The following is a 16,383-nucleotide window of genomic DNA, read 5'->3' as shown; positions in this document are numbered from 1 at the left end:
TTGTTGCATCTTTACTCATGTTGGAGGTATTGTATTAGTGGTGATTCTCTATCAATTAGTATTGAATGGAATTCGCGGAGATGTTTTGGAATGTTGACTGTGAAAACATTCAGTATTGACGCAAATGCAGAGTCACAGTGTACATCTTTCGAAATTTTGAATCTCTGAAGTATCGCATCAAGGTATCTGTGCCTGATTCATCTAAGCTGCTTTCTTTTCTGTCCATCTTGCCCTACAGTCATGTAAGGCTCCCAATGAAGATTGCACATATCGTTCGCATTCTTTCGCGGTGACGAAGCCCTCAGTGGCCGACCCATTTTCTTCGCTAGTGGAAACAGACAGCATGCGAGGTTTTCCCGCGGTGAGAAATGGTGCCAGATAGGTAAACACGGACCACGCAAAGCGAGCATACAACGATTCCACGCGAGGGTGGGGCGTCTTGAGTGCCCTGTTATGGATGTAATACTCGTGTTCTGACGATCCATTTGTTACATGAACGGCAAACCACCAATTCTTGTCCTTTGATTGTTTCGGGACGATAACGAATTTTGAGGCATCGAATGCAGCATGAAGATCTGAGCGAAGGAGCATAGTATTGGCTAGGTTGTTCGATGTGTTTCTGGAGATGTCGTTGTTGTTATATCGTAGCATGCTATTCCTCTTCCACCACGCGTTCTCCCGCTGCGGCACGATATACGATATATTTGTCCCCTCATAGCGGTTTGTGATACGACATCGTAGGTCACGATTCTGCAAGGTGGCGCCGATATCATTCGTGATTGTGGAAATTGTATTACGACTCGTATCGGAGACAGCCTGGGCCCAGTGAGTAGGAAGACGACCATGGGGATATCGCCATTCCTGAAACGTCGGCACAATCTTGTAAGGCTTTCCGCTATCGTTTAGAACATGGAAGAAGTACTGTTCTCCGATGAGCACAGTATCGAGCTTGATGGCATTGTCGGAGCTAGAACTTCGTGAGATAGACAGCCAAGAAGTGGCAGGGTTCCCAGCAACGATATTACAGGCATCGAATACAACCTGAGCATTTACACCTTTTTGAATGCCTTCAGTGTCTTGACTATCTGGAGTATTGAACATAAGCAAGACATCCAAAGGTGGCTCGTAGTCAGGATGGCAAATCCGGATTGGGTCTCGACTCAGTTTCGGCTCGATCGTGGTCTCGGTCTCGGTCTCGTTATCGCGAATGAGTGACATATTGTAGTAAGTGGAGGGTGCAGTGCACAATGGTGGTTGCGTTAGCTAGGAAGAAAATTGTTGGGAGAAAATTGTTGCCTGTATAAGGGGGAAGATTTTCTAGCTAAACTGTCTGTTCTAGATTATTCATTTTATTTTTCCTTTCACTTTATCGCATTCGAGGCTCCTCGAGTGCCATTTAGCGTGTTCTCGACTGCTGCCTTGACATCGTTGAAGTGAAGTGCAAACAAGGCTTTTCTTGGCCATAGCGCGACTAAGTAATTTAAAATTCTCTATATTCGCTTGAATTTTGTTTGGGGAGATGTTTCCAGAGGTAGGACGTTTCAATTACGAGAGGAAGTTAGGAAGATTCACCAGACTCGGATAACGATACCTTGTTCTACTAATGATGTTATTGGTCATATCCTGAAAAGAATGTTATCGACGAGAAATCATCAGTACTAGGCTACAGTAGGATGTGAGTGAAGAGAGAGCTAAGGTATGTGGAACGCTTCAAGTATGGGAAGAAAGCCTATCGTGGTAGGACCTTTCGTTCAAAGGAGGTAGTTGACAGGGCTACGACACTCGGATTACGTTGCCTCCCTTCTCCGATCCTACTATTGATTATGGCAACGGTAAAATTGTATTAGCGCGGGGTTATTGCAGGTAGATTTTAGTTAGACGTAAGAGGTTATATACTGGCATATAATCTGCATGTATAGTTAGAAATAATGCAGATTGCTTGTGCGTAGTTGCCTCTGTTCTACAAACACCTGGCTAATCAGTTTACCAAGAGGCGTAGTGATGGTATCATGGCGTGGTAAAACCCCGAAGTCTATGAAGAATGAGTTTCCTGATACATTATTCCGCGTAAGTTCACTATAACATGCTTAAAAGTTGATTGGTAGGATAAAGCCCTGTACCTTTCGTGGCAACCTCAACTGAACAATTAAGTCATATGCCCAAAACTGCAAAGTCATTGAAAGGGAAGGCCCCGGATCTCGTAACAGATATCAACAAGATGCCGAAATGTATGGAAACGTATAGTCTCAGCGTCTTTTCGGTACATCTTTGGGCACTTACCTATCTGTGGACTATGGTTAGACTGGAACCCTAAACAAAGATGGACATTAAGATATGATAATGTCATCACATGTTGTATGGCAATCCACCTAACGTTCAATGGGTCTACTCTCATTCGGTCTATCTATCGCTAAACTACAACAAGAAGCAAACGATGAGAGTCGATGTCAATGATAACAATCTATTAATTGACCCATTGCTGGCATCCCTAAAGTTATGTCACACTTCTATGTTCATGCAGTGCCCGCCACCTGAAGCTGAGGGCAACGAAATCTACAGGTCAGAAACACTGCCACGAGGTGAGACATCGCCACATTCTTTGAACTGTCTCAAGAGCATGCCTCATGTACCACCATTCGCAAGATGCCACAGGGTAATGTGGTCTTCGTTGGTCGCACGGCCATCGCTCGCTTGTAATTTGGTCTCACCATCATTTTGAACTAGGCGCTTGATCTTCGCCTGGATATTCCCCATGGCGCTGGACTTCGGCAGGAAAATGCCACTCACAAGATGTACCAGACATGGAGATATAAAGTCAAAGTTCAGGCTGAAGAGCGGTATAGAATTCAGTGCATAGAGGTCGCTGCGATAATGCATACACCATGAGCCGCATGAGTTCACAACATACGCACAAGGAGCCGCATCTATCCACACACAGATTTGCGTGCCACTAGAATTTACTCTGCACTTGCTCCGTATCTCCACAGCTAAAGTTATACTTCACTAGGCGATCAGCTGCCTTCTCTTGTCCCAAGCATCACGAGTGCTAACCGCGGACCGCCGGGAGAACATGATCGCATTCTGATCTAGCCAGCACTTTTGATCATTTTCGTGATACGACGCCTTTACTCTTCCAGAAATTATTCCACCATTTCAGACTAGGCTAGAGATAGAAAGTTCCTCTCTAAGGGCCGGCGTGGTGACATGCACCTTCTTGTTGCATGAACGAGGGGGACTCGGTCAGTCGAATGCAGCCACCATTCAACTTGGTAAAGACTCCCGTGCCACGAGGCCGGCGAGGTTGCCCATGCGCCGCCTTGAAGACCCATCTTGCCTCATGGCTTTCTGCGTGGCATTCAGCGGTGAAGAGCCTCTTTTTGTGACACCATAACAGATACGAGCATCTACTCCGTACATGTTCGCAAACATCGCGAAATGCCATTCCATATTGGCGCCTTTTACGAATGCAAACATGCGAACCGCTCGTCTACTGTGAGTGATTATTCATGAAATCTCTTCACATGCTGAGTTCTTTTTGACCTTCTTTATTCAACATCATACCCATGAGTGTTGGAATCCGTCCCCACATCGCTTATGCTGCTGTGCCACATGGTTACGAACCTATGAACGCAACAATTACCTAGCCCATCAACCTTGAACCAATCACTAACGGATCACCGCGCCGAAGATTGAAGTTCATGGGCCGGTACCAAACTTCATTCACGGGTGCTGGCGTGAGGGCGCGATCAATGACATGCAAGGATCTAGGATTCATTCTCTAGCTGCGCGGAGCATTGTAGAATAAGGGACTACCTCGCAAGCACGAGGATATCGTGACTTGGCCATTCTGTAATGCCAACCGATACCTTTAGCCATTGTCGATAGGTCCCATGTCTTTCTTTGGGCAATGCTGAGTGCTGAAGTCAGGATTCGCTGAAGCGGTTGACCGATCGTTGCAGCGTCTAGTCGGCTAATCGTAGAATTACGCCCAATAATAATTTCGAATGAAGAACATATTGCATTACATTGGCAGGGCGACTTTACCTCGTAGGATCAGTAACTTACAGCTCCAGCTTGTACATACATTAGTGCTTCAGAACTCCTCAACGACCCGCAGGTTTGGTGAGCATAAGCTCCGACTCGCTTCTCCGGCCCCAACTGCCTCATACATCCATGGAGCTTGCGCTTGCATGAGGCGCATTCATGTACCAGAATATCGAATTATTGGCTCATTCCTACACCTCGACCCGCTATTTGCGTCAATCTGCGGATGAAGTACATCCACCTTCTATTCACAGCGACAAAGGACTCTCCGCATCAAACCCTGCACGCCCCAGAGACGAATGGCCTGAGGGTGGAGCGCCCGACTTGCCTCATTCTTTAAAGACTGCAGTGGCCACGTTTTTTTCGAATCAAATTCAGGAACTGGCATCTGTTGAAAGCTCATCATGGAAGAAGGAAAACAAATGCGGTCGTCCTCCAACGCCATAACAGAAGCCACACCACGACGATCATACCTCAGCACCACGCCCTCATCACCTAATTCGGCATCTGTCGACAGTATCACCACAACCACGAGCCCTGAAAAAGCAAAAGTTGCCCAATTAAGGCCGTCTTCCTTCCCAGATTCTTCCATTTCGGAATCTTTGAGCGCATCCACCACGAACGATCAGCTCAAAAGCAATGATCGGAGAGAACCGGCTCAGCCATCCGACGATTCTTTTGCTTCAACACCAACAGGAGAACATGCATCGACAAGACCATCGCTTTCGGTCTTATTTTGCTTTGCAGCTCTCACTCTGAGTATCTTCCTGGTCGCTCTCGATTCGGTCATCATTCCCACAGCATTACCAACGATCTCGGCCTCATTTTCGATACCAGACTCTCTTTACGCCTGGATCGGATCGTCCTATCTTCTTACCAATGCAGCGTCAATTCCATTCTGGGCAAAGCTATCCGATATATTTGGTCGCAAGCCCATAATACTCATCGCGAACGCGATCTTCCTCGTCGGGAGCATCGTGTGCGCAGTGAGCATTAACGCGACCATGCTCGTTGCCGGCCGATCAGTGCAAGGTCTGGGCGGGGGAGGTGTCGTGGTGTTGGTCCATGTCTGTGTCGCAGACATGTTCAGTATCAGGTACGGTTTCTGATTTTTCTTTTTTTTGACGTTTGCATTATGTTTTCGTGTAACCGCCCTTGTGTGTTTTGGATTGGCGGATTCATGCGTCAGCGATTGGTCGGTCCAAATGGCTGACTCCCCAACCAGGATCCGAAGTTTTTACCTGGGTATTGTTGGAGCTGCATGGGCAGTTGCATCGGCCTTGGGTCCCGTATTGGGTGGTGTGTTCGCAGAGAAGTTGGACTGGAGGTGGTGCTTCTATGTCAATTGTAAGTATCGAAGCCGTTGTCTTGCTTGTTGCAGCTAATCTCATCGCAGTGCCCATCGTCTCCGGCGCGATCATCATCCTTTACTTTACGCTGCATCTCCAGGAATCATCGACTCCTTTGATCGCTGGATTGCTCTCAATGGATTGGGCTGGATGCGTAGCAATTGTAACTGCTACCATTTTCTTCCTTGTCGGGCTCCAGCTAGGAGGGGAGTCAACGTACGCAAAGCCGCTGGTAATCTGCCTGATCGTGTTCGGATGCCTCGCCTATGTCGCATTCCCGTTCACTCAATACTTTACCGAAAAGCGAAGTGGCAGCCCCATCATGCCACTACGGATCTTCAAGGATGTCAGCAATCTCTCAGCATTGGCTGTATGCGCGTGCGACGCGTTGGTATTCAACTCAGTCGCCTATTTCCTTCCATTGTATTTCCAAATCGTCTTGAACGAATCTCCTTCGACAACAGGATTGCTCATGCTTGCAGTCGCCATTCCCCTTGCGCTCGTCTCATTTATCTCGGGTATCATCATGGGCAAGACTAATCGTTATCTTGAAGTACTCCAAGGTGGACTTGCGATTATGACCCTTGGAGTAGGCCTTCTCATATCGTTGAGTATCAAGCGCGATCTTGGGAAGATCATTGGCTTCCTCGTGGTCATTGGCATCGGCTTTGGTCCTAATTTCCAAGCACCCATATTGGCTTTGCAGGCGCGCATCCAAGGCAAAGACATGGCATCCGGTGTAGCAGCGTTCAATTTCGTACGAATGGTCTCCGGTGCGATTGGTGTTGTAGTAGGTCAGGTCGTCTTCCAGCTTCTCATCAAACCGCATTACGGCGACTTCCTAGTCAGTGGTGTAAGCGCAGAGTTTGCCAGTCGACTGGCGGGTGGGAAAGCGATCAACGAGGCGGGCGCGGTTGCGACACTACCAGACTACCAGCGCGACGTCGTGCGAAAAGCGATGTTGAGCGCATTGAGAGGATCGTGGATATTCTACACGGCCGTGAGTGGCGCTGGTCTGCTCGTTAGCTTCGGCATAGCACGACAAAGGCTTAGTGAAGAAACCGAAAACAAAAGTTCAGAAGGAGAAAAGGCATAATCATGGTATTGTATCGTTTCCGCATCACATTTCACGTGAAGGAGCATCGTCACGCAAGTCTGGGGCCCATTTACGTGTTTACCCACCAAAAAGTACCAAAAGGGCGGCGTTTTGTTTGGAGTTTTCACGATTATCACGACACGAATAAACCTATAAATATTGCGTCGCGACTTATCATCAACGTCTGAGGACGTTGTGATAAAGTACATAGATCTGCTTTTAGAGCATCTTGGATTGGATCGCCCACTAGCGGCTATCATTCCAGTGGCACATATACATACATAAATATATAAGATACACGACTATTAACAACTTGACCCTAGAGTACGACTTCTCTTCAGGAATTTCTGGTATTGACACTTAACTACTCTGGCTGGATTCAATGCACTTTCATCTGGTCACAACTTAGCCTTCATAAGTCCTGCTGGAGGCCTTTAAAGACTCCTAACGCTGTACTGAGCACCGCCTCCAATTTTAGGGGCACGCCAAAGGCAACTGATCATACGAGCGCATGCTTCATTGGAAGCAGGATGACAGAAAGTACTTGGAGTTCAACGTCGCAATTGTTGTTCAAAAAATGCCTTGCGGCATGCCAATCCATCTGGAGCAGGTAGTATCCTTGCGGCGGTTTGCCATCCACGCCATCGTCCCGATATAAATCTCCACATCCGATCCTTCGTCCAGAACATCTCCACAATCTACCCAAGTTTCTTTACGGCCGAACCGCAGAATCAACGCTAGAAGCGGATCGTTGGGTGATCGACCCAGCGGCGACTGCCCCCGGATTGCACTCCCATTATACTTTGATTTTCAGTTTATTTGGATATGAATTACTCGGAATCTTCGCTATTGGCCGATGGGCTAGGATTCTTGCTAAACGGCAAGATGATTGGCCACCTCTCTTCGAAGCGCGGTAAGGCGTGCTGGCTGTGGCCAAGATGTGTACTTGACGAGATCCATCGGCAGGGAAATTATAGGGTACATGTAAATACGGTCGATGATCATGGCCCTACGGACGTACGAAAAAGAGACATGCGATTGTTATAAGAGTTCAAGAACGTTAGAAACATCATGGAGAACGCCATCCATTGCAACTCGCTCTCTTTTCGCAACCCACATTTGTTCACATTCGTTCATTTTGTCGCCGTGCGACCTTTCAATCATTTGTGATTTAGGATTTCCATTCAACTGTTATTCTCAACCTATCCGATATCTTAGAGAAGATGAAGACTTCCACCCTTATTCTCGCCCTTGCGCCCGCGGCATTTGCCCATACAATTTTCACCAATCTTCATGTGAACGGTGTAGACCAGGTAATGCCATCAGGTTCTTCCCTCAATTCAAAATACTAAACGATAGCAAGGGCGAAACGAAGGCCGTCCGTTACCGCAAGCAGTCCTCCAACTACCCCCTCGAAGATGTCACCAGCAAAGACATGGCCTGCAACGTCGGAGGCGACACCGGCGTGCAGGGCCTGATCAGCGTTCCCCAGGGCGCGGAGTTGACCTTCGAGTTCAAGGCATCCCTCATCGACAAGTCGAAGCCCCGCCTCGAGCCCGGCCACAAAGGTCCTTGCGCCGTGTACCTCAAGAAAGTCGATTCTGCCGAGAAGGCCGCTGGCTCGGGTAGCGGCTGGTTCAAGGTCTGGGACGAGGGCTACGACTCGGCGAGCGGACAGTGGTGCACCACGAAATACACACCGACTGGAAAATTCACCATCACCCTGCCAAAGGGCCTCCAAGCCGGAGAGTATCTAGCCAAGCCTGAATTGCTCGCCCTTCACAACGCCCTCGAGGGTCGTCCTCAGTTCTTTACCGGATGCATGCAGATCAAGATCGAGGGCGAAGGCAACCTCGTCCCGGAGTCCACCGTCAGTATCCCCGGATACGTCAAGGCTTCAGACGAGAGCGTGACCTTCAACATCTACAGCAAGGGCAAGGAATCTACATACAAGACTCCCGGCCCCTCTGTCGCGAAGCTAGTCGCACGTTCTGCATCTGGTAGCAATGAACCCGTCAAGGAAAACACACCCTCCTCGTCTATCACGTCGGCCAGGCCTGGAATCACTCAGGCTCCCGAGTGCAAGCCTGTTACTGAGACGTTCATCTCGACTACCACTGAAAGGGTTACTGTGTATGCGGATCGAAGGAGGGATGTGCATGCCCGTCGTCATGGCCTCTGGGTCTAGACTAGTTGACCTAAGTCATGGTGACTGGGAAACGATAGCCAAGGTTCCATCAATTGAAAGACGCAAGCATAGCTAGCTGGTGGCTGTACACCTCTTTTTTACTTCTTGTACACGTATTTTACATATATTTTAGCCAGGCTCTTGATGTGCCACTGGCGTTGTAGCTTCAATTTAGAAAATGGTATGGATGCTATTCCACGAGTGTATGTTGAGATGACATGAGTGATTGTGACAGGTGCTATAGCGAAATTCTAGTGACCGAATCATTATGTTTTGGGCCGTGCAGAACACATCGTAGTGAGCTTGTACCCTAATGTCAATAGACGCCAGTGAGGAACGGATGCCAGAAGAGAATAGATGTTGGTGAAAACGATACGCCACCAATGATTAGAGAGCGTAGATGAACAGATGTTAGAATAAAAAGGTGACACAATTAATTGATTACGTTGTTTACGATTCACTAAAAGCCAGTATCTACACTTTCTAACAATCACTCTCCAGCAATTGTCTTCTCATCACGACCCTTATGTAGAGTAGTAGCCACCTGCCCAGTCAAAAGGTGATCCACATTCGGCAACAGCAAAGCGCAGATGATGGCGACACCGCTGAAAGCAATGTTCGACAGAAACACTGTGCGATAAGCGTCGGCATTCGCATGCTGGTACGCTGCCGTTCCCGCCGCAAGAATCTCCGGTGTGATTCCTGGCACGGCTTTGAAAGCATCGGGTCCGACTGCAAACGCGGCAATGAAAGATGCGATGGAGGATCCGGGCAGTCCGGCAGCAGTGACGGCTGGAGGAACCTGTGCGGCGATTGTAGCCGCTAGCCGGTTGGATAGGACAGTCGAGAAGACTGTAGCTGCGATGGAGGAGATGAGGAACCTGATGGAACCTGCGACACCTGCTGATGTTCCCAGAGCGAACTGATCCTGCGCGGCGAGGGTGACGATGGTAATGGCAGCGCCTTCAGTCCAGCCGACGAAGAAGACGCCAAAGGACAATAGAGCGGATGCGCGTGCCATTGTTCCGACACCACAGGTGGCCATCGTGGCGAAGAATAGCGATCCAAGAGTGATACCAACGACGCACTGCCATTTCAGGTACCCGATCTTCTTTCCTGAAAAGCCACCCACGATCTGACCAATGGTGATACAGAGTCCGACCAAAGCGGAAAGCCATGCTGCAGTCATAGGTCCGCCATCAGCGTACAGAACGGCTACCATACTTGGCCACACGATGGCAAAAGCGTAGTAGACCGATGCGCCTAGCCCAGTGAGAATGACCGCCGCGTTCCAGGAGTAATTCTTGAAAATGTGCATGGGAACAAGTGGTTCCTTGAGATCCATGAATGTTTCCCAGCAGACAAATGCAACAAGAGACATGAATCCGACCACAAGAGTCGCAATGACATATGCGGATTTCCATGGGTGAACAGATCCTCCCCAGGAGAGACCCATCATGAGAATCAGCAGTCCTCCGGTATACAATGCTGTCCCGACATAGTCGAACTGCTTGATGTATTTGACCACACTTGCGTTCTCGCCGTGTTTCATGTGGAATGTCGGCGGATGGTAGAAGAGGAACCAGCATAGGAACGAAGCCGCATTGATACCAATGAGAACGTAGTAGCACCCTCTCCAGCCGACACTAGGTTGGTACAAGATGAACGCGTTCGAGATAACAGGTGCAACTCCAGATCCGGGGATACAAAAAAGATAGCAGAACGCGTTACCAGCAAGCCGATATTTCATTGGTACAAGTTCACCCATGACGTAGAAGTATGATAGCTGTGTCGCTGCAGCAATTCCCATAATCGTAGTGCCGACAATGAGAGTAGTTACGTTCTGCGCAACAGAGCAGATGATAGATCCAATGACACCAAGAGCTGCTCCACCAACGAACGTCCAGCGGCGGCCGAAGATATCGGAAACTCGACCAATGATGGTTAGAGTAACTGCTGAGGTGAGGGTGTATGATAGTGCCACCCAGACGACATTGGGATCTGGTCCGATATCTGCGTTGATGATGCCCAAGATTGGTGCTGCATAGCCGTATGCTGCGACCTGTATTGACGATGATTGTGAGCTAGAATTCCCTACGCCTTTTGAGCAGTCACACATACACCAGCCATAAGTCCCAACCCGATACCCGCCATTGTTCCTATGAAGAACTTGCTGCGGTAGTAACCCGGTGGCAGTGCCGTTTCATCGAGCTCGAGATTAGCACCCGCTGCATTATCGTGAGATTGTTTTTCGGCATCGTGTGCTGGATAGTTTATGCTGTCTGCCTTCGGAGCGTTCTCGACGTGCTCGACGCCGGATGATTTGTCGGACATGATGGACCTCTGTAACGATCAATGTGGTGTAGGTTTCAGGCACTCAAACAAATACAGTAAACTGAGATGATCGCACTGTGGAATTGTTGATGATGCAGCCCGGAACTCGCGGTCACTTCATCATAACATATATTGTTTTTGAGGTACCACTCGTGCATTATATCTACTAAGTCATAGCGTGTATAGCACCCGGGAAACTTCAAGCCTTCATGGGAAGCCCTTTTCCGGGGTGCGGGGACCCCAGAAACGCCACAATGAAATCGACCCACTCGACACGACGGGTCTAGGCTTTCAAGTAGAGCCTTATCTCGTTTAAGAAGACCTTGTGTACAAGCATATGCAATTTTGAAAACCCCTTGTGGCTGTCAAGTCGCCAGTGTTATGGTTCCGCAGATCCGGAGAGATGATTCATTGTGCGTTAGCGCTGAGTCGTCGTCTATTTTCCCCAGATCCTTTCCAGGTGAAATGATTCCGGTGCCAAAGCATAAGTAGGGTGGTAGGGATATTGAATAGTTTCGAAATTCGATAAATGCAATAAGACTGCCGACGTAGCCATGTGAGCATGACAGTAGGATACAATCTTGACTTCAGATATCGTCATGAGCTGAAAGCTAGGCTGAGCTATCGCTAAGGGATGAGACTGGTTTAGTTCCTATGTCTCGAGACACCCGCAAGTGGAGTAAATCCAGACAATATGAATGCGGCTGGCACGGGGCACGAAGCTTGATTGCAGCACAATTCACAGCATAGCTTTCAGTGTAATTCCAGTTTATCGCCCAGCGTTGCAATCAGGGGTTCCGCTAGGAGTGGTTGTGCCGTAGTATAGTTTCTAAAAGAGAGAATTGTCAAGATCATCTCCCAAGTAGAAGGCATAAAGTCTATTGAATAAATATCACATCATTCTGCAGCGCAGCGAAGGAAGGGTCTGATAGGGATGCAGATCACACATGTACCGGATGGGCCTGTTTTGCTTGAATGAAGCATGAAGAGCTTCCCCGATGTGGTTAGGCCATATGATCCTAGAAGCAGTTGTTTTGTTATTAAACAGATGTCGTGCTGAATGAATTTGAAGAAATGCAACGTCACATGTCTTCAACAATGGGTCAATTGTGTCTATCCTTCTGGAAGCCTCTCGGCTATACCGACCACCCCGCCTACTTCGACGGCGGCTTCTTACTTATCATCAATCAACCAATGCAATTGCATTTGGTATCAAATTTTTGTTGAGCTGCCACTGAAAGTCGAACAGGGAGAGAATGAGAACGAGGGAGAAAGTGGAAATGAAGTTGTCGTATGTTGTACACAGCCTCGCGCATTGCATATTTCTATGACGCTCAATTGGTGCGGAGAATTACCATCCTTGTCGAGGCTTGCTGCTGGAGAGGGGTGACTGTGGCTCAGCACAGCTGGACAATCAGCATGTAAATACCGAAGGTCTCCAAGTCGTCACCAAGCGACCAAAACCTACTGACCTTGCAATGATTGTGTACCCTCGAGGAGTATTCAGACACATCCAATGTGTCTTATAGCATAACCAACCAGATGCGACAGACCGTATCTACCCAACGGTTCATCAACACCAAACGCTACCGACCGATTCTCAACGATGTGCTGGACGCGTTTGAGGCTTTCTGCGCGAACGGGTCCAACCGTGTTGCATGGCGTAATCTCCGCGTTTTCCTCACGATATACATTGCGAAGTATTTCGACTACAACAATGGTCTTCCATCACGGAGTTCTTCCGTCAGAGCAAATCACCTCGCCAGCCTCCCAGTACCGCATCTGGGACACTTAATTGGCGAAGTTGTTTACGTGCTACTCCTAAGCGCCGGTGTCCTACGTGCGAGCGATGACCGGATCCCATGGCCGGTGACAGAAGATACGAGAAAACTGTCTTTGGTATCTGAGGCTGTTCTTCATAGAATATTGCTGGATGTGACAATCGAATTGAGCGATCTACTTGGCTCTGCCAGACTTGATCGCTCTTCGGGTGTTCTATTTGGCTTCATTCATGATTGGAATCCATCTGAAAGCGAACACCTCTATGAAAGAGTTTACTCCTTTCAGCTGCTTATGAGCGAGGCGATCATTGAGCCAGTACAGATAGAACGAAAGGAAACTTTGCTGGATACTTCAGTGAACCGCCTTCGAAGAGCGTTGAGTGCACGGTTAGGTTCCAAACGTCGATCGAACAAATCTAATCAACTTGCTGAGGGAATCACTCCGCGCAATCGTCCTATTTCAATTGCTCTTGGAGAAACTTTAGTACGGCCCAAGGCTCAATTACTACCGGATAATGGACTCTTCGAAGATTTCATCGTGGGTTCTACGACTAACACCCAACTAAACACCATCACGGAAGAAGAATCGTCCAACGATAGCAATCGTACTCTCGTGCCTTCAAGCAAGTCTACAAAATCTATTAAGCATGCATCCAGAAAAAGCTCTATCGATATTTTGCGAATCAAAGAGCTGCGGAAATCAGATAGCCTGCATCCTATAATCTTCGATGATGCACAGAGTGCCCGTTCTGGCACTTCTGGCCACAACTCCTTCTTCACGGCCGAAACTCACATTTCCATAACATCGGACATGCACCAATCGGGCAACAGGAACAGTATCAGCACATTTATCTCGATCGCGACTTCGAATACATTCGACCAGGACCTTATGTGCAGCGCCTATCGTACCTTGCTAGAAGAGCATGACCTAATACCAGAGCCCACTATGGAAACCAATTGGTCTGGCCGCGGTCAGCATGCAGAGTACGGCAAGGATGAACACGACGACATTCCGCTACAGGTGGAGATGGTTCTGGGGAAGACTCGGACTGCCCTAGTGGAAAGCGTTCGCTGTAAGCGGGTCCGGCTTGTTCGCAAAACGATGCGATGCACGAAGTGGAGCGGCATCACCCGGGAAGACGCGCTTCGAGAAGTACAACACCTCTACCGAGTTCAACATTCGCACATCGTTCGACTCGTTGGAACGTACGTAATCGGAAATGATCTTGCGATTCTCACATACCCTTGCGCCGAATGGAATCTGGAAGTGTTCATGCGGACGCTCACCACAGCAGAAGATATGGAGATACGACGCAAGTCACTCCGCCATTTTTTCACATGTCTGGCTAAGGTGCTCGATTTCATGCATTCATTCCCGCTCAAGCACATGGACATCAAGCCGCAGAACCTGCTTGTCCGCGACATTCGAGGCTCGGACGTGAACGATTCGGACCCATACAAGATTTACTTCACCGACTTCGGCATCTCTCGCTCTTATCCTTCGATTGAAGAGAGTGAAACTGAAACGCCAACTTCATTCACTCGCACATACGCTGCTGCTGAGGTTATTCTACAGGAATCACGTGGTCTGTCGGCAGATATCTATTCCCTTGGTTGTGTGTTTGCTGAGATGATCGCAACCATTCTCGATGTCTCAAAAACAAATGAAACAAACCCGACGCAGACTCATTGGGGGGCACTTGAAAATGCAAGAGGGAAAACCGAGACAGGCCAACTACGACCGTACTATTCCGCCGTTACGAGCGTGCAGCAATGGCTATCGCAATTATCCATCGAAGAGCCCGAGCTACGCGCCGTCAGACACTGGACGAAAGAGATGATTCAAACCGACGCATCAGCACGACCGAGCGCCAGGCAGATTGCAGACGATCCTCACCTTCCATTTGCATGCTTGAGCTGTACTCTCCGGACCGGCCCCGAGGACTTTGAATGCGCCGAACCATGCGTGGCAACCACCACCAGAAATGGAAACGATTGAAAAGTGCCGGAGACATATATCGCTCATTGAGTGTTTTTAGTGGGAGCATCTACTGATTCACTATATTGAGCATCAATCATTCGCCAGACAGTGTTTCTTCCATATTCGACGACCGGAAGATGTATCCCTGTCCATCACCTGCACCCCACAAACTGGACCCTGAGTCGATCAGCACCACAGCTATTGTATTTGTATTATAGACGTTATCTGCTCTTTCTGGACGCGAGGACAAGCATTTTTTTCCCCATTTTCTAAAGCCTAGAAAGTTGTTAGCATGCTTTCCTTGGCTGCTTGTCTTCTCTTGGTGCCATGGGTGCAGGCGGCGCTGCATCACTTGTATGTGGGCTCTGTTGATGGTAGCTCGATATATGCGTTGGAGCTTGAGGATGAGTACAGGACGATTGATATCGTCCAGAACAGTACAGCTGCTGGCGCCGCGTCCGCTCTTGTACTTGACGTACGTCTTGACCTCCAATCGCGAAGGATAGGCTAACAGTGTCAGAGGTCAAGGAAGTTTCTGTTCAGCAGCAGACCATCCGATGGCACAGTGTCCAGATACCTCGTGAACCCTGACTACTCGTTGATACACGAAGGAACAATGGATGTTCCCAAGTCTTGTAAGTCTTCACTTGCTAGCCGGCCACCCAACCAACGCTCACTAAAACTTTCCTTCAGGCAACACGACCTCATTCAAAAACATCAAACTGACATCCGGCCCGCAACCACCAAGCACGATCTTCGGCTCCGCAAGCACCGGATCATGCAGCGCGATATTCTCGACCTCCGTCTCAGGCTACTACCAGCACCGCAGCAGCGACATCGCGGGCGACGTCCGCAGTCTGGTCTTCAGCCCAGACGGCCACCACCTGCGCGCCCTAGACTTCAAGCGCAACTCCATCATGAACTTCATCATCCGCGAGGATACCGACTTCGACGACCTCAACGGCACAGACGTGCTAACCGACGTCACGACCTCCCGCCAGATCATCTCGCACCCCGGCGGCCACCGCCTCTACGTCGTCACGCAAGACACCAACGAGCTCATCGACCTCGCGCTCCTCAGCACCACCGACCGCGTCGATAGTTCCCTGCCTACGAGGCACCATACCATCCTCCCCAAGGACACGAAGCCAGGCGAGTTCTTCACTTCCTCCGTCGCGATCCCGTCCGCCAACACGACGCTCTGGACGCTCTCGCAGTCGTCCACGCAGGCGCAGATCACGGTCTTCAAGTTGGATCCTGTGACGGGGGAGGTGAAGGAGAAGGTCGCGAGGGCTGGGTTCAAGAATGCGGGCGGGAGTGCGGAGACGGTGACGAGTGCGCTGTCGGCAGCGCCGTTTGGGGGAAATCTCGTGGCGGTTACGACCTATCCTGGAGGCATGGTGGCGGTTATGGGGCTCGATGAGACGGGCGGGACGGTGAAGATTAAGAGCTATGGGAGGGCGGTCATCACTCAGGATGCTGGGTGCTGTGGGGAGGCGGTTTGGGTGAACTGATAGCAGCTTTAACAAGCTGTAGGCAGAGACTTGAGTAGTCTTCATGTTCATGTTCTGACCTGATGATGCCCGAAGGTCCTCTCACACGCCCATAGA

The 16,383-nt window shown here is 49.2% G+C and overlaps 6 protein-coding genes across 6 annotated transcripts; 4 read left to right on the top strand and 2 right to left on the bottom strand.

Moving 5' to 3' along the window:
• Positions 1 to 102: 102 nt before the first annotated feature.
• Positions 103 to 1,267, bottom strand: BU24DRAFT_477416 (uncharacterized protein). The gene has a single exon (XM_033532987.1). It carries the CDS (start codon positions 1,216 to 1,218, stop codon positions 202 to 204), a length of 1,017 nt encoding a protein of 338 aa, XP_033388589.1. The 5' UTR covers positions 1,219 to 1,267; the 3' UTR covers positions 103 to 201.
• Positions 1,268 to 4,102: 2,835 nt separating this feature from the next.
• Positions 4,103 to 6,790, top strand: BU24DRAFT_387507 (MFS general substrate transporter). Its single transcript, XM_033524969.1, has 3 exons — positions 4,103 to 5,140; positions 5,270 to 5,391; positions 5,441 to 6,790. The coding sequence occupies exons 1-3, from the start codon at positions 4,449 to 4,451 to the stop codon at positions 6,487 to 6,489; spliced, it is 1,863 nt and encodes a 620-aa protein (XP_033388588.1). The 5' UTR covers positions 4,103 to 4,448; the 3' UTR covers positions 6,490 to 6,790.
• Positions 6,791 to 7,876: 1,086 nt separating this feature from the next.
• Positions 7,877 to 8,461, top strand: BU24DRAFT_334446 (lytic polysaccharide monooxygenase; the record flags this gene model as incomplete). The annotated part of the gene is made up of 1 exon (XM_033523058.1): positions 7,877 to 8,461. A coding segment is annotated over one exon (585 nt), but the record flags the coding sequence as incomplete, so codon positions are not given.
• A 706-nt stretch (positions 8,462 to 9,167) lies between these two features.
• On the bottom strand, positions 9,168 to 11,011 carry BU24DRAFT_406826 (MFS general substrate transporter; the record flags this gene model as incomplete). The annotated part of the gene is made up of 2 exons (XM_033525780.1): positions 9,168 to 10,739; positions 10,799 to 11,011. 2 exons carry the CDS (start codon positions 11,009 to 11,011, stop codon positions 9,168 to 9,170), a joined length of 1,785 nt encoding a protein of 594 aa, XP_033388586.1.
• Positions 11,012 to 12,401: 1,390 nt separating this feature from the next.
• On the top strand, positions 12,402 to 14,928 carry BU24DRAFT_135900 (kinase-like protein). Its single transcript, XM_033521083.1, has one exon. It carries the CDS (start codon positions 12,554 to 12,556, stop codon positions 14,789 to 14,791), a length of 2,238 nt encoding a protein of 745 aa, XP_033388585.1. The 5' UTR covers positions 12,402 to 12,553; the 3' UTR covers positions 14,792 to 14,928.
• A 137-nt stretch (positions 14,929 to 15,065) lies between these two features.
• Positions 15,066 to 16,287, top strand: BU24DRAFT_459841 (uncharacterized protein; the record flags this gene model as incomplete). The annotated part of the gene is made up of 3 exons (XM_033531760.1): positions 15,066 to 15,248; positions 15,294 to 15,408; positions 15,467 to 16,287. 3 exons carry the CDS (start codon positions 15,066 to 15,068, stop codon positions 16,285 to 16,287), a joined length of 1,119 nt encoding a protein of 372 aa, XP_033388584.1.
• Between the last annotated feature and the right edge of the window lie 96 nt (positions 16,288 to 16,383).

The sequence above is a fragment of the Aaosphaeria arxii genome (assembly GCF_010015735.1).
Source record: "Aaosphaeria arxii CBS 175.79 unplaced genomic scaffold BU24scaffold_2, whole genome shotgun sequence".
In the NCBI taxonomy this organism is placed as follows: Eukaryota; Fungi; Ascomycota; class Dothideomycetes; order Pleosporales; genus Aaosphaeria; species Aaosphaeria arxii.
This window is presented reverse-complemented; position numbering and strand designations above follow the sequence as displayed.